This window comes from Molossus molossus, unplaced genomic scaffold (genome assembly GCF_014108415.1).
Source record: "Molossus molossus isolate mMolMol1 unplaced genomic scaffold, mMolMol1.p scaffold_m16_p_2, whole genome shotgun sequence".
In the NCBI taxonomy this organism is placed as follows: domain Eukaryota; kingdom Metazoa; phylum Chordata; class Mammalia; order Chiroptera; family Molossidae; genus Molossus; species Molossus molossus.
Genome location: NW_023425355.1, coordinates 147,746,130 through 147,769,972, shown reverse-complemented (window position 1 = coordinate 147,769,972; position 23,843 = coordinate 147,746,130). Strand labels below are relative to the sequence as shown.

At 55.5% G+C, this 23,843-nt stretch overlaps 1 protein-coding gene across 2 annotated transcripts; it reads left to right on the top strand.

Moving 5' to 3' along the window:
• The first annotated feature begins 1,521 nt into the window (after positions 1-1,521).
• ASMT (acetylserotonin O-methyltransferase) lies at positions 1,522-17,737 on the top strand. Of its 2 annotated transcripts, XM_036271041.1 has the most exons (9): positions 1,522-1,658; positions 4,336-4,510; positions 5,816-5,945; positions 8,667-8,735; positions 11,651-11,843; positions 12,380-12,403; positions 13,420-13,582; positions 14,895-15,017; positions 17,192-17,737. In XM_036271041.1, the coding sequence occupies exons 1-9, from the start codon at positions 1,587-1,589 to the stop codon at positions 17,401-17,403; spliced, it is 1,161 nt and encodes a 386-aa protein (XP_036126934.1). In that variant the 5' UTR covers positions 1,522-1,586; the 3' UTR covers positions 17,404-17,737. The 2 variants fall into 2 exon arrangements, with proteins under 2 accessions (XP_036126934.1, XP_036126933.1); XM_036271040.1 differs by lacking the exon at positions 12,380-12,403 and having other exon boundaries at positions 11,651-11,769; positions 13,442-13,582.
• Positions 17,738-23,843: the final 6,106 nt, after the last annotated feature.

Here is a 23,843-nt window from a genome sequence, read left to right as displayed (position 1 = left end):
CCCGCTAAGGGCATGTACCTTGGTTGCAGTTTGTCCCCGGCCCTGGTCGGTCGTGCGGGTGGCAGCCACTCGATGTGTTCCTTTGACATCGATGTTTCTGTCTCTCTCTCTGTTCCTCTCTCTCCCTCCCGCTCTACCTGAACTGAGGATAAAAAAAATAAAAATAAAAAAGAATGGTGATGTGGCCGGCTGGTGTGGCTCAGGGGTTGAGCGTCGTCCATGGACTGAGAGGTCCCGGTTCGATTCCCGGTCAGGGCACATGGCCGGGTTGCGGGCTCCATCCCCAGTAGGGGGCGTGCAGGAGGCAGTCAATCCATGTTCTCTTTCATCGATGTTTCTATCTCTCTCTCACAGAAAAAGAACAGTCACGTGAACATGGCCCAGAGCCATCAACTGGACAGATGGAGCTGAATTCGGAACTCAGAAGTGGGTGTAGGCAGAGACGTGACCTGGGAAAGACATCGGATGTTTACACCTCAGGACACAGGGGGGCTTACTCCTCCTATGGATGAAAGGGAATGAACTTTAGAGCATAAGTTCAAAAAATAAATAAAAAATATTTAAGTCCAGCCGGTGTGGCTCCGTGGTTGAGCGTCGACCAGGCACCAAGAGGTCGCTGGTTCGATTCCCAGTCAGGGCACATGCCCAGGTTGTGGGCCTGATCCCCAGTGGGGGGCGTGCAGGAGGCGGCCAGTCAATGTTCTGGCTCATCCATGTTTCCATCTCTCTCTCTCTCCCTTCCTCCCTCTCTAACATCAATAAAGAAAAAAAGTTTTAATAAACATTGTAAATCACTGAATAAATAAAAATAAAGGATTGGATGAGGATGAACTCTCCCCCCCAAATTATTGAATTAAGATAAATGAAATTTTAAAACAAATCTCAATAATTAAAGTTAAATAAACTAGATTAAAAGACACAAGTTTAAAAGAACGGCGTAGATTAGAATGAATGAACGGAGGTATGTTCCCTGTGGCTACTTGGTGGAGAGTCCGTAGGGTAGATGAGGATTGGGTTTTGTCAGGATGTTCTTCCCGGGCGATGGTCTACGGACCACCTGTGTGTTCTGCAGAGAGAGGCGTCTTGAGGTCCTCCGCCCATTTTCAGGCGGATCGATTGTTGTTCTGTTTTTCATGTCCTATGAGTCCCTTATGTATTTTGGATATTAACCCTTGGTGGATGAATCATTAGCCGACACCTGGCATCATTTATTGGGTTACATCTCTCTTCTGTCGTGTGCATGGCTGTGTTTACCGGCCAAAAACCTCTCAGTTGGATGTCATCCCCTTTGTTTATTTTTTCCTTTCTAGTCAGTAAACATGAACCTTAATGTAAACACACACTCGTAAAATGTGGACATCACGTCACCGATGACTTTAGGGCCTCGGGCAGCAGGTGTGAGCAGGAAGCCCCGGGGGAACCCGTAAGCCGAGTCCTCCGATTAATCCTGCTAATGGGATTTTCTGCCCTGACCGGCTTGTCTCGCCCGCTCCCTGCGACAGCTCCCGGTGGTGGCCGGACCCAGCGGCTCACAGCCCTGCCGCCGGGACCACCGGGGACCCTCGAAGCAGGTGGCCGGGGAGGAAATGACTTCCCCTGACGCCCGGGCCGCCCTCAGTCTCCTGGACAGGTGCTCACAGGGCTTCATGGTGTCCCAGGTAGGGCCCCGGAAGGACGCACGTGGGCCCCCCGGATCCCATGGGTGGGAGAGCGGTGGGGGATGGGGCGTCTCCTTTGGGGTGAGGACGGTGTTGGGGCACTACGGGCAAGCCTCTGGGGCATGGGGACCTTCTGGGGGGCCTCAGCACCCCTGGGCCCTGTCTCAGGATGACATTTTCATTCCTTTTCTTCATTTATTTCCATTTCTGTTCAATGACAGTTGACAGGCAGTGTTATTTCATGTTGGTTTCACGCCCCCAGCAGGCTGCTCAGACCTTTATACTTGAGGAAGTGATTCCCCACATGAGTCTAGCACCCCCTGGCCCCTCCCACACTTACGACTATATTTTCCGCTCTGTGCTTTCATCCCTGTGACCATTTTTTTTTTTTAAATCCTCACCCGAGGATAGTTTTCTATTTATCTTCAGATAGAGGGGAGGGGGAGAGAGAAACATCGACGTGAGAGGGACACATCGACTGGCTGCCTCCCGCACGACCCCAACCAGGGCCGGGGACGAAACGCAACCGAGGTCCGTGCCCTTGGCCGGAATCGAACCCGCGACTCTTTGGTCTGCGGGCCGACGCTCTAACCGCTGAGCACACCGGCCAGGGCCCTGTGACTGTTTTCCAATCACAAGTCTGCACTTCTCAGTCCCTACAATGCTTCTAAAAGCTTAAGCTAAAGTCGGATCACAAAGCGGGTGGTGGTGATGGAAATACAGACATGGGACTCCTGCACCCCTTCCGCGGTAGAAGACCTTGGGTCGTGGGGTGTCAACACCCCGAAAGCAAGGTGATGTGTTCCTACAGACTCGGCCTTTGAGCAACACGGGTTCGAACTGCGTGGGTCCGTGTGTGTGTGCGGATATTTTTCAGTGGACACCACAACTGTGTTTCCCGTTCCTCACGATGCTGTTAACATCATTTCCTTCTCTCTGGCTCCCGTCGTCGTAAAAATATACTATGTAACACATACAACATCCAAAATCTGTAAGTGACCGCTTACAGGGCAGGTACGATGTCCAGTCCACAGGACGCTGGTATTCGGACTTAGGTTTTGGCGGAGAGGTGAGGCGTGATTTCTCACGGGGACCGGTCTCCTTTCGGGGTGGTGAACATGTCCTGCGACCAGGTACAGGTCACGGCTCCGCAATACCACGAGTCTGCTAAAAGCCACCGGATGGGTTTGCAGGGTTCACGGAGAATCTGACGCCGTGTGAATTTGACCTTCATAAACACAGAGGCAACTTAGACACAGATGTCGTGTCGTCAAGAGGCGTCGGGCCAGGAATGGGGGATGCGGGTGCTGGTTTTAGGAGGGCTCACACCTGCTACTCCAGGAGCCCCGGAAATCTCAATTCTGTTTTGGGGGTCCCGGGCGGATGTTTTCCGAGGGCAAATTATTCAGATGCAGATGAGACAGTGTCTGGAGCTCGCTCCCCGGGGTGAGGTGTCTGCCCTCCCGGGATAGCCGGACCCCTATTTCCAGTTCGGACAGCACACAGCTCCACCCTTGGAGGCTGCAGAGCCAGGAGGCGGACAGTTGCCCGAAGGGTCAGCATCACGGAGCCGGGTGCGGGGGGGTTGCTGACGGTATTTAAATGCCCTGCACCAGCTACACGACACGTGGAAGTATCCGAGGCTTTGGAGACTCAGGTAGAGGTTACCAAAGCTGCAGTTCATGGATTCATTGGAAGTCTCTCCAGAGACCCTCGAGGGGTACAAATGCCTGTTTGACAAGAATTGGCGTGTGGGAAGGTACATGTTTCTGCAGAAAAAAAATTATTCTTATCCCTTGGCTGCAAAAGGGACTCTGCTGACCATCTGTCTGTCCCCTTCAATCAGGGGCTCCCCTTGCATCTTTTCTTTAAGCTACTGGCTCTCCGGTGTTGGGGACGTTACAAACCCTGGGAGGGAAATCCCTGTGGTACACCCGATATGATGTCATTGATTGTCACCAATTTAATAGGACATGAGCTGGTGCAATCTTTTCAAAAAAATATTTTTTCTTTATTGATTTTAGAGGGAGAGGAAGGGAGAGAGAGAAACATCGATGACAGAGAACATCAACTGGCCGCCTCCTGCACGCCCCCCACTGGGAATCAGCCCACAACCTGGGCCTGTGTCCTGACTGGGAATCGAACTGGCGACCTCTGGGTGCAGGGGTGATGCTCAACCACTGAGCCACACCAGCCGGGCATGAAACCATGTCTTATTGTGGTAAAATAGACACGCAATTGACAATTTTAGTGATTTTGAGGTGCACCGTTCAATGACATGAAGCTCATTGCCATTGTGGTATAACCACCCCCACCATCTCCCGAACCTTCACATTGTCCCACACTGAAGCTCTGTCCCCATTCAACACGGACTCCCCATCCGCTCCCCAGTCCCTGGCACCCACCATGTCCTGTGTCTATGATATGTGACCCCAGGGACCTCATACAAGTGGCATCTCCTAGGATTTGTCCTACAGTGTCTGCCTTACGTCACGTAATGTCCTCAAGGTCCGTCCATGTGTCGAGGGAGCAGGTGTGAGAACGTCGTTCCTTTTCATGGCCGAATAATATTCCACTCTGGATGGCCCATGCGTTATCCATCCACCACGGACCCTTGGCTTCTGTGAACACAGGCGGCCAATGACCCTTTCCCGTCTCTACTTTAATTTCTTTTGAGGTTCTCTTCGCTGCCTGTGAGCTGGGAGTGTTTGACCTTCTCGCCGAGGCCCCGGAGCCCCTGGACGCGGCTACCGTGGCCAGACGTCTGGGCACCAGCTCCCGGGGCACAGAGCTGCTGCTGGACACCTGTGTGTCCCTTAAGCTCCTGCAAGTGCAGATGACAAGCGGAAAAGGTTAGTGTCCTGTTGAAGGAGGCATTTCCAATGCAGCCTTTTCCGCAAAGAGCCAGAGTTTGTGCTCTTGGTGTTGTTGCTGCTTCTCATCTCTGCCTTTGCAGCATCTGAGACATTGTGTCCACAGCTGGGCGTGGTGGCCGCCAATAAAGCTTTATTTACAAACGCTGATGTGCGTTCTGCAGGTCCCCACGTGCAGGCATCCAGTAAACAGGAGGAACAGGAGGTGCCCACAGGGTGATCTGTCCCGAGAAAGGGGTTTCGCTCAGAGGCCGGCATTCGTTTTGAGCTTACAGTCTTGTCGGCGTGGAAACAGCACTTCTCGGAGGGGATACGGGACGGACGCTCTTTAAAAATGCTCTGACCTCGCGAAATTCAAAACGTGCCACCCTAGGGCCAGCACGCAGAGCGCGGAGACGGTTCTGTCCCTCTGAGAACGGGCAGGGTCCAGAAGCCACGGGCCGGGACGGGGAGCAGCGACGTGGGAGCCGGGGTGGGCCTCCGCGGGGAGTCGTGCCCGCGGGGATCCGGGTGCCAGCATCGCTCTGGCTCATGCAGGAGGAAGGTGCCCTTGGGGACAGTTCTCGGACACCAGGCTGGGGAATCAGCAGGCACCGGGCTGTACCCCCAAACCCCCACAGGGTCACCTAGAGCAGTGTCTCCGCTGTCCCTAGAGGGGCAGCGGCCAGGAGGGTCCCGCATGCTGGGCTGGGGAGCCACCGGACAGGGTCCCAGCATGTGCTTGGGGCCTTGTTTTGGGGTCCATGGGAGAGACCCACAGACAGGCAGCAGCGATGACAGGTTGTTCGGACACGGTGAAAGGGCAGCACCTTCTTCTTCATGAACAGAAGCCACGATTCTGTCCTAAGGGGGATGCAAAGTGCTCACCAGGAGCAGGAGCATGAAGGGATCCCATGCAGAGCAAGGTCACCGTCTCCTTCAGGATAAATCCCCAGTCATAGGGACCTGCCCCCAGTCACCTGCCCCTTCAGGGTCACAGCCATAGGGACCTGTCCCCAGTCACCTGCTCCTTCAAGGTAAGTCCCAGCCATAGGGACCTGTTCCTCGTCACCTGCTCCTTCAAGGTAAGTCCCAGCCATAGGGACCTGTTCCTCGTCACCTGCCCCTTCAGGGTAAGTCCCAGCCATAGGGACCTGCCCCCAGTCACCTGCTCCTTCAAACTAGGTCGGGCTGTTGAACGTCCATGCTCACAGACCAGGACAAGGTTAAATCATGTTGATGTCAGGGCTGCCATGTCTTGAAATTTAACTTATTTTTCCAGCATTCTTTTCTGCCTGTTTTCAGCTCTATATGAAAACACGGAGCTCTCCAACACCTACCTGGTCAGGTCCAGCCCCAGGTCCCAGAGCAACATGATGCTCTACATGGCCAGGACCACCTACCTGTGCTGGGCACACCTGGCCCAGGCTGTGAGGTGGGTGTGGTAGCGGTGGTGGGGATCGTATCCCAGGGCTTCCCTGGGCGTGGAGGGTGTGACATATCAGGTTCCTTGGAAAAGCCAACGAGACACCTGTAGGTATGGAAATTCAGAGCTCATGTTAGATAACCTGCTGGTTACATAACCTGTGGAGGTCACTTAGTGTAAACCTGTTGCGATGAGAACCTTGGCTCTCAGAGTCTCAGGGAAGTGGTGTGAGTCTCAGCAAAGCTGGGAACACATTCAGAGCACAGTGGTGGGACCACAAGGCCGGGCTCTCAGAATGTACCTGTGATGGGAGAGTTGCCCGGGACTCCAGGGAGCTGTCCTAGCTGGTGTCCGATGCCCAAGGAATTCTTCACCTAGCTGCAGGAGAGAAGGAGGAGGAGAAGTGGGAGGGAGAGCGAGGAGGTGGAGGAAAAGCCGAGGATAAATCAGCTGGCCACTTCTTCAGCTGCAGGTGGACCAGATGGCCCTCCAGCTGCAGGTAGACCAGTTGGTGTTCCAGTTGCAGGTAGACCAGCTGACCCTCTAGATGTAGGTAGACCAGTTGTTTTTCTAATCAAAGGTAGACCAGTTGGTCCTCTAGCTGCAGCTAGACCAGCTCACCTGCTAGCTAAAGATAGACCAGTTGGCTCTCCAGCTGCAGGTAGACCAGCCGGCTCTCTAGCTGTGGGTAGATTAGTAAGTCCCTAGCTGAAGGTAGACCAGTTGCTCCCGCCTAGTAGGTAGACCAGTTGGTCCCGCGTTGTCGCGAGTAGTAGGTAGACCAGTTGGCCCCACCTAGTAGGTAGACCAGTTGGCCCCACCTAGTAGGTTAGACCAGTTGGCCCCGCGTAGTTGTAGACCAGTTGGCCACCTAGTAGTTAACCAGTTTGGCCCCCCGTAGTTGGTAGACCAGTTGGGCCCACCATAGTAGGTAGAAAACCATTGGTACGGCTGTAGTAGGTAGACAGTTGGCCCCGCGTAGTTGGTAGACCAGTTGCTCCCGCCTAGTAGGTAGACCAGTTGGCCCCGCCTAGTTGGTAGACCAGTTGGCCCCGCCTAGTAGGTAGAGCAGCAGGCCCCGCGTAGTAGGTAGACCAGTTGGCCCCGCCTAGTAGGTAGACCAGTTGACCGGCCTGGTGGTAGACCAGTTGGGCCCCGCCAAGTAGGTATACCAGTTGCCCCGGCTCTGTCGTATGTAACCAGTTGGACCCCCGGCCTGGTAGTAGACCCAGTTGGACCACCTAGTAGGTAGACCAGTTGGTCCTGCGTAGTTGGTAGACCAGTTGGTCCTGTGTAGTAGGTAGACCAGTTGGTCCCGCGTAGTAGGTAGACCAGTTGGTCCCGCGTAGTTGGTAGACCAGTTGGTCCCGCGTAGTAGGTAGACCAGTTGGTCCCGCGTAGGTGGTAGACCAGTTGGCCCCACCTAGTAGGTAGACCAGTTGGTCCCGCGTAGTTGGGAGACCAGTTGGTCCCAGCGTAGTTGGGAAGACATTTGTCCTGTGTAGTAGGTAGAACCAGTGCGGTACAGCGTAGTTGGTAGACCAGTTGGCCCCCTAGTAGGTAGACCAGTTGGTCCCGCGTAGTTGGGAGACCAGTTGGCCCCGCGTAGTTGGTAGACCAGTTGGCCCCGCCTAGTAGGTAGACCAGTTGGTCCCCACCTAGTAGGTTAGACCAGTTGGCCCCGCGTAGTTGTTTAGACCAGTTGGCCACCTAGTAGTTAACCAGTTTGGCCCCCCGTAGTTGGTAGACCGTGGGCCCACCTTAGTAGGTAGACCAGTTGGTCCCGCGTAGTAGGTAGACCAGTTGGCCCCGCGTAGTTGGTAGACCAGTTGGCCCCGCCTAGTAGGTAGACCAGTTGGCCCCGCGTAGTTGGTAGACCAGTTGGGCCCACCTAGTAGGTAGACCAGTTGGTCCTGTGTAGTAGGTAGACCAGTTGGCCCCGCCTAGTAGGTAGACCAGTTGGACCGGCCTGGTAGGTAGACCAGTTGGCCCCGCCTAGTAGGTAGACCAGTTGGCCCCGCCTAGTAGGTAGACCAGTTGGACCGGCCTGGTAGGTAGACCAGTTGGCCCCGCCTAGTAGGTAGACCAGTTGGTCCTGTGTAGTAGGTAGACCAGTTGGCCCCGCCTAGTAGGTAGACCAGTTGGCCCCGCCTAGTAGGTAGACCAGTTGGCCCCGCGTAGTTGGTAGACCAGTTGGCCCCACCTAGTAGGTAGACCAGTTGGTCCTCCTGTTGCAGGTAGACTAGTTGGTCATGCGTTGTAGGTGGACTAGTTGGTCCTCCAGCTGAAGGTAGACCAGTTGGTCCTCCAGTTGTAGGTAGATCAGTTGGTTTTCCAGTTGCAGGTAGACCAACTGGTCTTCCAGCTACAGGTAGAGCAGCAGTCTCTCCAGTTATAAGGAGTTTCTCATCCTGAGCTGCTGGGCAGTGAGTCATTCCAGACTGTGGTATCCCCCAATAGCACATCATTTCACACTCTTTCTGTTCCCATTAAACATCCTTGTTAGCTCACACCAGAGACCTGTGCTAACAGGATGCTGCAGCTCTGAACATGTGTGGCTGGTGTGTCTTTCACCCTAGAGAGCCATGCGTCAGTGTGTCTTGTCACAGAGTTACGCTTCCCGCTTGTCCCTTCTGTGATGTAAGGGGAGGCCTGTGACCACTGTGTGCATTAATCGAGGTTCAAGGACTGTCTAAGAATTGGAGTAACCGTCTTCCTCCCTGATTACAGGGAAGGGAAGAACCAGTATGTGAAGGCATTTGGGGTTCCCTCGGAACAGCTCTTTACCGCCATCTACAGGTAACGCCAAGCTCCAACTTCCATAGGATTACGCTTGTTTTGTTTTTTTCAGGTGATGCAATATTGAATGTTTAACTTTTTTTAAATAATGAAGTTTATAGTTGAAAGTATTACACGTGCCCCTCCATTGTAATATTTGACAAAGGAGGCAAGAGCATACGATGGAGAAAAGACAGTCTCTTCAATAAATGGTGTTGGGAGAAATGGACAGCCACATGCAAAAAAATAAAACGAGACCAACTGACAAAAGAAACTAGCATCAACATGAAAAGGGAACCCATTCTCTGGGAGAACATATTTGCCAACGATCCATGGGATAATGGGTTAATATCCAAAATATTTTATTTTTTTAATTTTAATTTTTACATTTTGTAATTAAAATTATTTTTAAAGTACAGTTTACACTTAATATTCTTTTCTTTAATTTTAGGTGTACAATATAGTGCTCAGACAGTCATACACTTTACAAAGTGGTCCCCTTTCCGGGCTGAATAAATGTATCCAAATAGAGCAAAACACATAGAAGTTGATATTTATTCATTCATTTATTTATTTTTTGAAAGAGAGGAAGGAAGAGAGATAGAAACATAGATGTGAGCAAGAAACATCTATTGGCCACCTACTGCATGTCCCCTACTGGGGATCCAACCCACAACCTGGGCATGTGCCCTGACCGGGAATCAAACCAAGACTTCTCAGTCCATGGGATAGTGCTCAATCCACTGAGTCACACCGGCCGGGCTTTGATATTTAATTTAAGATAAAAACAACAACAACTGCTTTTGCCGTTCTAATATTTGTGGAGCTCAGTTTCCAGACTAGATAAGAATTGGCCCTTCCCTTCAAGTGAATACACGGACCCCGATTTAAGTGTAAAAATGTGGCATTGTGTTTGGTTTGGCCAGACTGACCCAGGGAACAACTCGTCTCTGCTTTCCTTTGTATGCGCGGACACAGATTGGGTGTTTCCGTGGAGCACTATATAAACATTCCGAGCTGCCGATGAGCTGATTGATGGCTGGTTATTTCCAGTGTTTGTAGCTGGATGACGGATGGAGCAGGGAAAAAGATGGGGGGGGGGAGGTTGGTGTGAAGTTCCTGAGACTCAGTGCCTGGCTCTTCCCTCTTCTCTCCTCCTCTTCTCTCTCTCTAGACAGAAATATTATATAGATGATAGACATTGATAGATACTCATCGATATTGACATAGGTATAGATAACTACATAGATGCATGATGGGCAGATAAGTGGATAGAGATGTAGATAGATGGATGGATGATAAATGATTGATGGGTAGATATATAGATGGATGGATACATAGACACAAGAGAGAAAAAGAGAGATGGGGGAAGGAGAACGGATTGGGGGACAGATGCTGACACCTGTTATGCTAGGTCAGGGTTTCTCACGCTCAGCACTATGACACCTGGGGCTGGTGACTCTCCGATGTGGGGCATCCTGTGCATTCTCTTCGGTCTCCACCCACCAGATCTCAGGGCCACCCCCTCCCCAGTTATGTCAACCTAAAATATCTCCAGATGTTGATGAGTGTCCCCTGAGAACACAGCTGTCTTGTTGATAACCATTGGTGTAGGTTGTAGGGAGGTAGGTAAATAGACACATGATAGAGACGTAGATGGATGGATGGATGGATGGATTTATGGATGGATGGATGGATGGATGGATAGATAGATAAATAGATAGATAGATGATAGATGGATAGATGGATGATAGATGATAAAGACATAGATGGGTAGACAGATTGGTAGATAGATAGATAGATAGATAGATAGATAGATAGATAGATAATAGATGGAGGATAGATGGATGGATGGATAGATAGATAGATAGATAGATAGATAGATAGATGATGGATTGATGGATGGATGGATGATAGATGCAGGATAGATACATAGGTGGGTAGATAGATGATAGATACATGGATGGATGATAAAGATAGATAGATAATAGATGTAGGATAGATACATAGATAGATAGATAGATAGATAGATGATGGATTGATGGATGGATGATAGATGCAGGATAGATACATAGGTGGGTAGATAGATGATAGATACATAGATGGATGGATGATAAAGACAGATAGATAGATAGATAGATAGATAGATAGATAGATAGATGATAGATGGAGAATAGATACATAGATGGATAGATAGATACATGGATGGATGGGTGGATGATAGACGGAGAATGGCTAGCAGAGACAGAGAGACAGATATGACTCTGTCATGCTGAGACAGGGTTTCTCAGCTTCGGCACGGTTGACGATTGGAACCGGATGACTCTTCTGCCTTCCTCTCTCTCTTCCCTGCGCTGAGACCACACTCACACCGTTGGCTCCAGAGAGGGGGCAGAGGCGAGAGGAAGTATGAGGAAGGGCAGGGAGTGTCCTGCACACAGGAGATATGTCCAGCTCCTCACCCACCCGTCACCCTTGCTCTTCGTCACCTCCGCTCCCTTCCGCGACCCCTCCCCATCCCGCAGTCCCTTGCCCACCTCCCCAGACCCCACCATTCGGAAGCCTTGCCCAAGCACCTGTGGACTCGCAAAGCCGACCAGGTCGTCTTGCCCTGTGCCACGTGGGGTGCGGGACACCGTCTTGTTTCCTCTGACGGAAAAGCATCTGCCTTCTGTTCTGAGGGAGGTGGTGGTCCGTCGTGACTTCCAAAGACGGTTTGTCGCAACCACGCTCCAGGAGCTGGGCGTAGGTTGGCAGCGAGCAGGGCTCTCGCCGTCCGGAAGGAGATGTTCCTACCGCAAGGCGGACCCACGGCACCAGGTCCACGCTGATCGGAGGGCGGGCACAGCGCTGCCAGCAGAGGGCGCCCCGTCCTGCTCACGGTGGCCACGTTGGGTGCTGCGTGGCCTTTGTGACCGGCGTGGTCTCGCACCCAGGTCCGAGGGCGAGCGGTTGCTGTTCATGCGCGGCCTGCAGGACATCTGGAGTGTGCATGGGAGAAGCGTCTTGGCGGCCTTCGACCTGTCCCCGTTCCCTCGCGTCTGCGACCTCGGCGGTGAGTCTGTTCTCCAGATGTTGCAGCTGCGTTTAAACTTCTGTGTGGGGAGCGTCCAAACCCTCGCCCTCACGGTGCCCTGTACCCTTATGAAGCGACGGCACGGACACCTCCTTAGGACGGGGGGAAGGTCTTCCCCTCACATCCTGAAGGCTGGCACAGCCTTGGCTTGTCCCTCTGGAGCCAACTAGCAACATCGGAAGAACCACGGTTGTCCCTGTGAGGACCGGCAGAGTCCCCTGTGGGTCCTGCTATTCTTCTGACACGGGTGCCCCACCCGCGGAGGCCCTGACCCGGGGTGTCTCGGGGGGACTGGGAGTTTCTGACAAGCTCCCAGCGATACTGGTGTGACCAGAAGTGGACCACACCGCTGTCGTCAACGGCTTCGTTCAGCCTCAGAACGGGCGCCTTCATCCAAGGTGTGGTCCTGTCCCCTCACGCAGCGAGTGGAGGCCTGAGGCTGTCTGAGCATCGGCACAGATTTCTGGGTTCTGGGGGGCCGACGTCACCCTCCGCTGAGGAACCTCGTGTTCCGATGCTAAGGCGGATGAGAAGGACGCTCAGCCTTGACTTGAGCATCTTCTGAGGGTTCCCTGCTTTGGGGGGGCAGGTCCTCAATCAAGGTCAGGAGCGGGTGACTGTTCCTCCGCCTCGTCTTAAAGGATAGCAGTGGGGGCTCCGTTGAGGTAGAAGTGGCCACACCATGAGGTGGCCCCTGTCTGTCCGAAGCAAATCCCCGTGTTCAGTGCCCCATGGGGCTGCCTTCCCACAGACAAGGAGCAGGAAGCTGGAGCCCCTGCTAAGAAGGATTTGATTCGGGGCACCTGCTGGGTCTCCCCAGCCCCACTCCATCCTGCAGCCACGCGAAGCCCCGGGGCTTTGGCTGAGCTGCTGGTGATGAAGTCAGGGTGCAAGGCCCGTTCAGCAGGCCCCCTGTCCTTGGTGTTCAGCTCGGAGGGGTGCCCCCAAATCCTGTGGCACGGGGGCAGCTCCCTGAGCAAGACCGTCCTTGGCCCCAGTTGGTCCCTGTGTTCTCCGTGGGCACCACGGTGGGGAGGGTGGACCCTGGATCCAGAAGCCGTTTTGGTCTCTTGCTTGCTGGGGGCCCTCGGGCAGGTTGCTTGGCATCTCCGAGCCTCAGTTTCCCTGGGACATGGGGGAGAGCTCATGGAATGTGCGTCTGCATCCGGTCGCCTCTGGGTCTCGGGAGGCTCTTTGAGGAAGGGGCGTTTGCTCCAAGGTCATGATTTCTGTAAACAAGACAAGAATACAGCGTTGTCTTCCCTGGGGGGCACCTCAGGGTGGACACACAAAACAGGGGTGCCAGGGGAGGTCTGCTGGACCCCGGATACGCATGGGGTCGCACCTAGAAGGGTCCTCATCGGGGAGGTCCCTGGAAATGTTCCTGGGGCATCTGCGGGGGGCCGCCTTTCTTCCTGCTTGTTGCCTGCCCTGGTGGACAGACGCCCCGGCCCCAGGAGGACACGGTCCGCCCAGAGGTTCTGTTGGAGGCTGGCTCCCAGGTCGGGCCAGCCGGGAAGACCATGTAGACTCGGGGGCATGTGGATGACGTGGTGACCATGACGACCGAGTCCCCCGCCTGGACGCTCGGTGTTTCCGGGGGCGGCTCCCAGGCCCGTCCCTGCCCAGCGCTCTCTGTGTCCACTTCTAGGCTGCTCTGGGGCCCTGGCCAAGGAGTGCGTTTCCCTGTACCCAGGATGTCGGGTCACCGTGTTCGACATCCCCGCCGTCATTCAGGCAGCGAAGGCGCACTTCCTGGTCGCGGGGGAAGAACGCATCAGCTTCCAGGAAGGTGGGTCTCCGTGTGCTGTGTCCGCGGGGAGGCGCGGTGCATCCCAGGGGCTGGGACAGGCCGACGGGGGGCGTCCGGGTGACTCCTCCGCCCTCCACAGCCCCACCGTCCGTGCAAGTGCGTCATGACGGACGGGACATGCTGTTAACGGCCGACGGTTTCCGTGGGGTGGGTTCTATTCTCGAGTGTTGTGTGGGTTGGGTCGGCGTCCCCTCGGGATGTGTGTCCACCCAAAATCTGTGCAGGGACCTTATGTGCAAACAGGGTCTCTGCAGACGGGGTCCGTGAAGGACCTGAGCGGAGGCCGTCCTGGGTCAGGGGGGCCTCCGTCCAATGACGGGTCCTTGGAAGAGACAGAACAGGAGACGCAGACGCAGAGGAGAAGCCCCGTGGGGACGGAGGAGAGACGGGAGGGACGGGCCCCCCGCCCAGGGACGCCTGCAGCCCAGGAGCCGGAAGAGGCCGGAAGGACCCTCCTGGAGCCTCTGAGGGAGCGCGGCCCTGGGACACCCCACCTCAGACGTCTGCTCCCCAGGACGGGGACGGTGCATGTCTATTTTTAAGCCCCTCCAGCAGGGGGCACTTGGTTACAATAGCCCCAGGAACCCCATTCAGACATCTGAATCTAAAGCATTCATGAACGGGAATAAATGACGTGCACTGAAGACAAGATCACAGAACAGTCATTGATTCAGACGTGAACGGGACCACCCACCGAGCGCTGGAATGGCAAAATGGGGTTCAGCACCCCATGTGCCCCCTCCCAGGGAAGAGATTCTGGACACAGTCAATGACATCACCCAAAGCGTCGTCCTGCGAGTTTGCAGATTTCGGTGCACAGAGGCCCCGTGAGTGAACCCTGTCGGCCAGGGGCTACCCGAGATTTCTCTCAAAACTGATCCTTGTTTTGCAAGAAACACGCTGTGAGACTTGAGTGTTTGACCCCAGCTGGTCGTGAAGGTCTCTCGGGGTCATTTCTTTTCAATCAGGAATATGTGTGTAGCCTGTGGGTTCCATTCGACTCATCACACGGGACCTGCTGGCCAACAGGTGAACGGAGACCTTCTGAAGTGCAGGGCCGAGGGCACTTGGGAAATGAATTAAAAATACAATTAGTTTGCAGATCGGACGGAGGGACAGGGGCCCGAACATCTTCAGGTCTGTGTCATCTCCCCTGAGGCTTCTGTTGGTCCAGGGCCGGGTCTGGGGCTCACTCGCTGGGGAGATGTGGGGGGGCTCAGTCTCCCAGGTGGACTTTGCCTGCGGGGTGCTGGGCACGGCACAGCGACTGGGGCCCCACCCTGTGTTGCAGGAGATTTCTTCGAGGACCCCCTTCCGGAGGCGGATCTCTACGTCCTGGCCAGGGTCCTGCATGATTGGACCGATGACCGGTGCTCATACCTGCTGGCGAGAATCCATCGGGCCTGCCCGCCGGGTAGGTTGTGCGATGGGGCTGCGCATCCAGCTGTCCTGTGAAGGGTGGTCATGCAGGTGGCCCATGAGGGCGTGGACACAGCCTCTGTGTGAGGGGGACACTGCCCTGATGTCCTCTGAGGTCCCCCCTTGATGGTCCATGAGGAGGTGGGCATAGCTTCTGTGTGAGGGGGACACTGCCCTGATGTCCTCTGAGGTCCCCCCCGATGGTCCATGAGGAGGTGGGCACAGCCTCTGTGTGAGGGGGACACGGCCCTGATGTCCTCTGAGGTCCCCCCCGATGGTCCATGAGGAGGTGGGCACAGCCTCTGTGTGAGGGGGACACGGCCCTGATGTCCTCTGAGGTCCCCCCGATGGTCCATGAGGAGGTGGGCACAGCCTCTGTGTGAGGGGGACACTGCCCTGATGTCCTCTGAGGTCCCCCCCTGATGGTCCATGAGGAGGTGGGCACAGCCTCTGTGTGAGGGGGACACTGCCCTGATGTTCTCTGAGGTCCCCCCCTGATGGTCCATGAGGAGGTGGGCACAGCCTCTGTGTGAGGGGGACACTGCCCTGATGTCCTCTGAGGTCCTTTTCTCCTGTGGTCCTTGAAGATGTGGCATTGCTAATTGCTGGGGTCACCATGTCTGGACCCCTTCTCTGGGGAGACCTAGGAAATGCATTTAGCAAATTCACGCATTCTTTTTGCACCTTCATGCATTTGGGTGCAGACGATTCTATTTCCCTCCTTGGAAAGCCCAGAGTCCTGTTGAAGTCACCGGGTGTTTTCCCGTGGACGCCGGCTGTGGACGCAGAGGGCCCCTTGTGTCCACATTACCCCATGGCTACCGACCAACAGTCTGTCACCAACTCGGTCGTGGTCACGAACCCTGGAGGCAGGTGGTCCCGCTGAGAGACGGTGGCCGCCCGGAAACGGACCACGTGTCCACACCCCACGCGCCCTGGGTGCCGTCAGACATGCTCTGGGCATTTGATCTTCGAGGGAAAGATTAAATATTTTATCTAGAGCTCATAATCCGGAGATGGCTGTCAGCTGGGGCTTAGTAGTCGGCCCTGGAGGGTTGTGTGAGGGCTTGTCCGAGGCTTCGCATGATGAGAGGGTTGAAAGTCTCCTCTGCTTGTTTTTAATCCTCACCTGACAGTCTTTTTTCACATTAATTTCAGAGAGAGTGGAAGGGAGAGATGGACCAGGGGAGAGAGAGAGAGAGAGAGACAGAGAGAGAGAAACGTCAATGAGAGAGAGACACACATTGATGGGAGACAGAAACACCTATGGGTGGCCTCCTGCACGCACCCCATTTGGGGCCAGAGATGGAGCCGGCAACCCAGGTACATGCCCTTGACCGGGAATCGAACCTGCGACCTTCCGGTGAATGAGTCGATGCTCTAACCCACTGAGCCACACGGGCCGGGCTGGAAGGCTTCTGACGGTGAAGGGAGCCTGGCCAGCCTCCTGCCCGCACATTTCGGGTCACTCGTCCTCCACCGTGATCACAGCTCTGCTTCCTACACCCTTCACCTGGGGCCAGGTGGGGGCGGCTGCGTTTGCGCACACACACACACATGCACACAGATGCGCACGTGCATGCAAACACACGCATACTTGCACACACGCACACACATGCAAACACACACATACTTGCACACACACGCATGCATGCACACACAATACTTGCACACACATGCATGCAAACACACACATACTTGCACACACACGCACACACATGCACACACACGCACATGCACACACACACACTTGCACACATGCGCACATGCACACATGCATGCACATTTATGCAAACGCATACTTGCACATGCACGTACACATGCACACACATGCACGCACATAGTTGCACACATGTGCATGCACATGCACGCACATGTATGCACATTTATGCAAACACATACTTGCACACACATGTGCACACATGCACACACATGCGCAAACACATGCACACACATGCACACACACCTCTGGTCACTTACGCAGACCTGGTCAGCGCCCAAGGGCTTGCTTGCAGGCGGCGGCTGAATGAGCAGGATCAGGTTCGGGGTGAGCACGGTGAGCACACAGGTGCTCAGGGCAGAGGGGCCGGGGTCCTGCAGAGGGGAGCAGGAGGCTGTGCGTCCTCGGGGTGGCCGTCCCTCGCTCATGCCCGCCTGTCCCTGTTGCAGGTGGTGGTGTCCTGGTCATTGAAAGCCTGCTGGACGCCGACGGGAGAGGACCTCTGACCACACAGCTCTACTCCCTCAACATGCTGGTGCAGACCGAGGGCCGGGAGCGGACCCCCGCCCAGTACCGCGCGCTGCTGGCCGCCGCCGGCTTCCGGGACGTCCTGTGCCAGAGGACCGGGGGCACTTACGATGCCGTCCTGGCCAGGAAGTGATGCCCCCAGGTCTGCCTGGGCCATCGGCAGCCAGACACGGTTACAGGCAGACGGCCTCCCTGAGGCTAATCCTTCCTCGTGATTATCTGTCCGGCAACTTGCGTTTCTGGGGACTTAGACCTGGAAGTTTGTACCTTTCACCCCCTCCATCCGTTCTGCTCACCCCCATCCCGGGAACCACCCATCTCTTCTCTGTGTCCGTGAGTTCGGGTCAGAGAGTGTGTCTGTGTGCGTTTCCATGTAGATTCCACGTAGCAGCAGGACCCCACGGTATGAGTCTTTCGTGGCCAGAATCATTTCACTCAGCTTGGACACGGCTGTTTTTTCCTCTTCGGGTGGCAAAATAAATGCAGCAAACGTGTTCTGTCTTATCCATTGAATTCTAATTTTTAAATTACTTTTCCCCCTTTTTATTTATTTTTTATTTTCTATCTATTTATTTATTTATTATTTTTTTTTTACAAATGTTTCTCCTTTTTCCCCCACTGACACCCCACTCCCCATCCCCCCCGCCCCATCCCCAGCTTTGTTGTCCATGTGCATTGTTCATGCACACATGCATATAAGTTCTGTGGGTGTCTCTCCCCCACCACCCCCTCTTCTGGGGATTGTCAGTCTGTACCCCACTTCCACGTCTCTGGGACTACCCCATTCCTCAGACTGTTCTGTTCATTATATTCCACAGATAAGTGAGATCATATGATACTTGTCTTTCTCTGTTTGGCTTGTTTCGCTTAGGATAATACTCTCCAGGTCCCTCCATGTCGTCTCAAAGGATAAGAGATCTTTCTTTTTTATGGCTGCATAGTACTCCATTGTATACATGTACCACAGCTTTTTTATCCATTCGTCTACTGATGGACACTTGGGCTGTCTCCAGATCTTAGCTGTTGTACATAGTGCTGCCCACACACAGCCGTGAGAATAGTATTGACCATATTCCCTGTACTCGACACCCCGTGACTGTTCTGTACCTGCCCACCTGTCCTTCTAAGCCCTCCCCCTTTTTCTCCCAGACCCCCAACCCCTGTCTCGTTTTAATAACTATTTCTTGTTGTTGTCTTTCTTCACCCGAGGATATTTTCCCACGGATTATTTTTTTTAGAGAGACCGAGAGACAGAGAAAGAAACATCACGGAGAGAGACAGCCATTGGTTGCCTCCCGCCTGCGCCCAGGGAACGGGGAGTAAAACCCACAGCCCAGCTACGTGCCCTTGACCGGGAATCGAACCCGCCGACCTTTGGTGCTCAGGTTGATGCTCCAACGGCCGACCCCGGCCAAGGCTCATGGTGATGACGCAACGACACGATTCGGAGTGTTAAGCTCAGCTGCCTTGTTATATATCCACCCCGCCCTCTCCCCAAACTGACACGCACACCCCTTACGTAATAACCCCCCTTCTCATCCTCCAGCCCCTGGGACAGATCACCCCACCCACCCCCGTACCCCAAGCCGGAGGAACAGGAACGTACCAGATCCACAGTCCACCGGAGGCTGGCTCAGGTCCCCCAGGGATGGGGGGGACCTCCAAGTGGAGGAGGGGATCTGGGGGTGGGAAGGGTTCGAGGACACTGTGCAGAGGTGACTGCAGGGCTGGGACTGTTATTTGCAGGCGATTACTTCTCAGCAGGTGTGACCAGGCGTGGACACGCAATCCTCACAACAAACAGCAGGGGGCACTGTTGCCCCATCCTCTGGTCGACCATCTGGTCAACCCGCAGCCTTTGTGGAAACGCGTTGTCTTCCCCTCAACGCGTGTTGCTGTCCTGAGACCTGACATTGCGGTGGCCTCCCTGTCCCCTCGGAAAGCCGCCCGAGCGGCGAGTGTACACCCCCCTCAGCCACGAGGACACGTCCCCGTCTCCGCCGGCCCCAGCTCTGCCCTTTTATTTTCTGGTCCCAGTTCAACGGAAGCGGATTCGTGAGGCTCCGTGTCTTTCAGGGGACGGTCTCCGGGGGTGGCGGCCTGTGTTTCTGAACTCAAAGGCCATGACATTCGCCGGGAAAGTGGGAGATGAAAGGGCAGAGGAGCCTGTGCTGTGTGTTGAGGCCGGTGAGCAGAGGGTGTTGGGGATCCCCGCAGGGGGTTGCTTTGCCCCAGAATCCGGACCTTTGATGAAGCTCCCACCAGCCACCAGCCAGCTCGTTAGCCGTGGCTTCCCCTCCGCGTGGCCCCGGGGTCCGTGTGTATTTTCGGCCGCGGTAATGAGGCTTCCTGAGCGGGCGAGCTGCCCGGTCGGCCCTGGAGTCCCCGGGGCCAGCGCTACGGATCCCAGCTGCCCCAGGAGAGCCGTCTGTCTCGGCGTCCAGGCCCCGCTCTGCGCTGGGAGTTCAACCATCCCCGGGGCCCTCTTTCCGCTCGGCTGTTCCCCGAGTTTTCTCTTCACCCCTCTTCATTCTCCCAGAGTTACAGGGGCGCACTGGAAAGGGCTTGTGTCTAGGCCCCTGCTCTGTTCCAGCGGGACGTTCCCACCACCTGTGCCCTTCTCCTCGGGGCTTCTTATCGGGCAGCCTTTGGGGGGTGCCTGGATGTGGTGACTGTGGCCCAAGACTCAACACCGGGGGCGTCAGCAACAGAAAAGCACGTGGTGGAAATTCGTGGTTGTGGGCTTTCTTATTTTTGAAAAAATATGTTTTATTGATGTTTTAGAGAGAGAGGAAGGGAGAGAGGGGTAGAAACAGGATGTGAGAGAGAAACATCGACTGGCCGCCTCCTGCACGCCCCCCACTGGGGATCGAGCCCACAACCCGGGCATGTGCCCTGACTGGGAATCGAACCCGGACCTCTCAGTCCCTGGGACGGTGCTCAGTCCATTGAGCCACACCGGCCGGGCTGATTTTCTTCAGAGCACTTTTCACTACTGGCGCTGGGCTGGGTGAGTCTCTGACGGGGCGTCCCGCGCACCGTAGGTGTGGAGCAGGCTTGCTGGTCTCCACCCACCAGGTACCAGGAGCTCCCAACCCAACTGCCGACAAATAAAAGGATCTCCAGATGTTCACCACTGTCCTCTTGGGGTAAACCAACCCCAGATGTGAACCGCTGCCATAGATCGACAGACGATGGAGGAATGGATGGATAGATACATAGATAGAAAAGAGAAATGTATAGTTAGATGGGTAGGTAGATAGATAGATGATAGGTAACAGGTGGTTAGACAGGAAGAAAAGAGAAATGAAGGAAGGAAGATGATCTGCATTGGAAAACGGGCTGGAAGCTCTTCGAACGATGACGCATAACCTTACTCTGTGACTCTGGGTATCTACCCAAGGTAATGAAAAACATATGTCCACACAAAAACGGTTGCTGGAACATCCATAGTAGCATCACGTATAATAGCCTAAATGATAGAAACAACCCAAGTGTCGATGAGCTGGTAACCGGACACACACAATGAGGTTTATCCACGCAGTGGAGTATTACGCAGCCAGGAAAAGGAGTGAGGCTCTCTCAGGCTCCACGTAGATGGATCGTAAACACAGGAGGCTCAGTGACAGAAGCCAGACGCCAAAGACCACAGAGTGTGTGATTTCATTTATATACAACGTCTGGCACAGGCACATCTACAGACAGAAAGTGAATTATCAGCGTCTTAGGACAGGGGAGGGCTTTCTTTTCGTGGTGATGAAATTTTCCGCAATGGACTGTAATGACAGCTGCTCATCGTGATACGTCCCGACTGTGGCTTCCTCGATATACTGAGTCCGTCCCACGCAGGTGTGGTTTGCGGGACGGTTGATACAACCTCCCAATCGCGACATGATCCCAGTTTTCACAGGAGCACAGACACCCCTGGGAAGTCCACCTGGCCTGCCTCCCACCTGCCTCGGTCTACGAGCCTCCCGAGCCTGCGGGCCATTTTCTCGTCCACGCTTATCCCAGAGGCGTGCAGACGCTCACCCAGCGGGCGTCCACCTCCTCCGCGTCCCTTGCCCTGGCAACCGGCTTTTTCAGGCTCTCCCCTCTGCACCCCGGTTTTGAAACCGAAGCCTCATGTTTAATTTCGTGTGTGTGTGTCCGTTGGCGTCATCCCACCCGGGCCGCTGTGAGGCCGAGTTTGTTTATACAGGGAGATGCGAAGTCACCTCTTTGTAAGAGAAGGTGGGCCAGCTCCCACGTAGGTTTGGGGCAGCTGCCTTCCCCCATGGAGGCTCCTGGAGACGGGGGCTCGTGAACGGCAGGACGAGAGCCCTTCTGCTGATGGGGTGCTTCAGGAGTTCAGTCCTGGGCTGTGTGAGGAAGGGGTGCCCGTCTGTGTGCTCACGGCTCTGGGAACAGTGACCCCGAAACAACCACCAATTTCATCGCTGAATTCTGTGGTCAGAATACGGCAGGAAGAGGGTGGGCTGTGGCGAATGGTGGCCCCCCAAAATGTGTCCAGATCCTGACGTCTAGGAACTCGGAATGTGACCTCATCTGGAAACAGGGTCTCTGCAGACGGGGTCCGTGAAGGACCTGAGCGGAGGCCGTCCTGGGTCAGGGGGGCCTCTGTCCAGTGACAGGTCCTTGGAAGAGACAGGAGAGGAGACACAGACGCAGAGGAGAAGCCCTGTGGGGACGGAGGAGAGACGGGAGGGACGGGCCCCCCGCCCAGGGACCCCTGGAGCCCAGGAGCCGGAAGAGGCCGGAGGGACCCTCCTGGAGCCTCGGAGGGAGCGCGGCCCTGGACACCCTGTCTCAGACGTCTGCTCCCCAGGACGGGGACAGGATGAATGTCTGTGGTTTAAGCCCCCAGTGTGGTCTCCTTCGTTACAAAGCGTGAGCATCTAATCCCTGGTCCAGAACAAGGGCTAGATTTGTGCTGCTGACCGTCGGACCCTCAGGTCTGTAGTGATTTGGGGAAAAGCAGACTCATCCACAGACCATCCCGCGATCAGCGTGTTCCGTCCACTGAGGCTCCTGGATTTTCCGGGACAGGGAGGCGGAAGGGAGCCCCCTCTGGGTGCAGGGTCGACGCTCAACCCCTGAGCCACACCGGCCGGACCCAAGAATATGTTTTCATTGATTTTTTACAGAGAGAGGAAGGGAGAGAGAGATAGAAACATCAATGTGAGAGAGAAACATCGCTCGGTTGCCTCCCATTCACGCCTGACCGGGGATCGGACCCACCACCCAAGCACGTGCCCTGACCCGGATGCAACTTGCAGACTTTTGGTGACGGGATGATGCTCCCACCAACCGACGGAGGTTCGTCCTTAACCAGGGTGAACGGTCCCCAGGAGAGGGGTTGGCGTGACCACCAGGACACGGCGGGTGCGTGGGAACAGGGGCTCGGGCTCTGTTTGCTCCAAGCGGCCACGTGTGCAGCGCTTCGTGCACACACGTGGTGTGCGGGGCAGACGACCCTCACGTCGGAGGCTGGCTGAGGCCTGGCGTCCACACAGCGAGCTCGTGAAATGCCACCTGCAGGGACCGAGTCACCCCGAGAGAAGTCACCCCGAGAGACCCCTCCATCGGAAAGGTCACCGCGCAAATATTCCCGCCGTTTGCCAACCTCCAGAAGCCGACAGTGTCTGAGGACAGTTTTCCATGACATGAAAGTGGTCTCAGCAAAGGTGGGCCGGCGCTGTTGGTCGGGGTGCCCTCCACGGGTGCTCAGAGTGGACAGGAGCACCCCACGGGCCGTGGTGGGGGGCGCTGACCTCAGCAGGGGTTGCTGCTCTAACGCCAGTTTCCCAGCAAAGTCCAGTCCCAGTTTCTGCGTCTCGGGGTTCACTTACCCAGGAAGAGGGCCGCCTCCAATGCTCCGGTCAACTGCCCCACCTTGGATTTTAGTTGTTGCTGTTCATCCTCACATGAGGGCGTTTTCCGCTGATTTTTAAAGAGAGAGGGGGAGAGGGAGAGAGACACGTCCATTGGTTGCCTCCCACGTGACCCAGACCAGGCTGGGAATCGAACCTGCAACCCAGGTACATGCCCTTGACCGGGAATCGAACGCGTGACTCTGTTCCATGGGCTGGTGCTGTAACTGCTGGGCCGAACCAGCCAGGGCAGCGCCCCTGTCTCCAAACACCCCGTGCAATTCCACTGGGCTGAGAAAGACCGGGACCTCACGTTCCAAGGCTGCAATCTTTTCCTGGGGAGCCCGGAGTCCACCCCGACTCCTCAACGCGGGGACGCAGGCAGCCGTCACCATGGCCCGTGCTGGTCCCTGAACCGGGGCTGAGCCGAGATTCCTGGTGCAGATCAGGGAGCCCGCAGGGCGGCTTGGGAGCCTGGGGACGGGCCGTCGGGGCCATGAGGGAGGGGTGTCCCCTGCAGGGAGGCGGGCACATCCGTGGGGAGACCAGGGGACCGCTGGTCTCAGGCGCGAGCTCCATGTTCAGCATCTCCAAGTACATGGGCCGAAGCTGCAGAGACGCCACACCCTCAGCAGCAGGGGTGCGAGGCCCGACTGTGCCCCGGTTTTCCAAACCGCGTCGCCGACATCGAGCTCCCCGC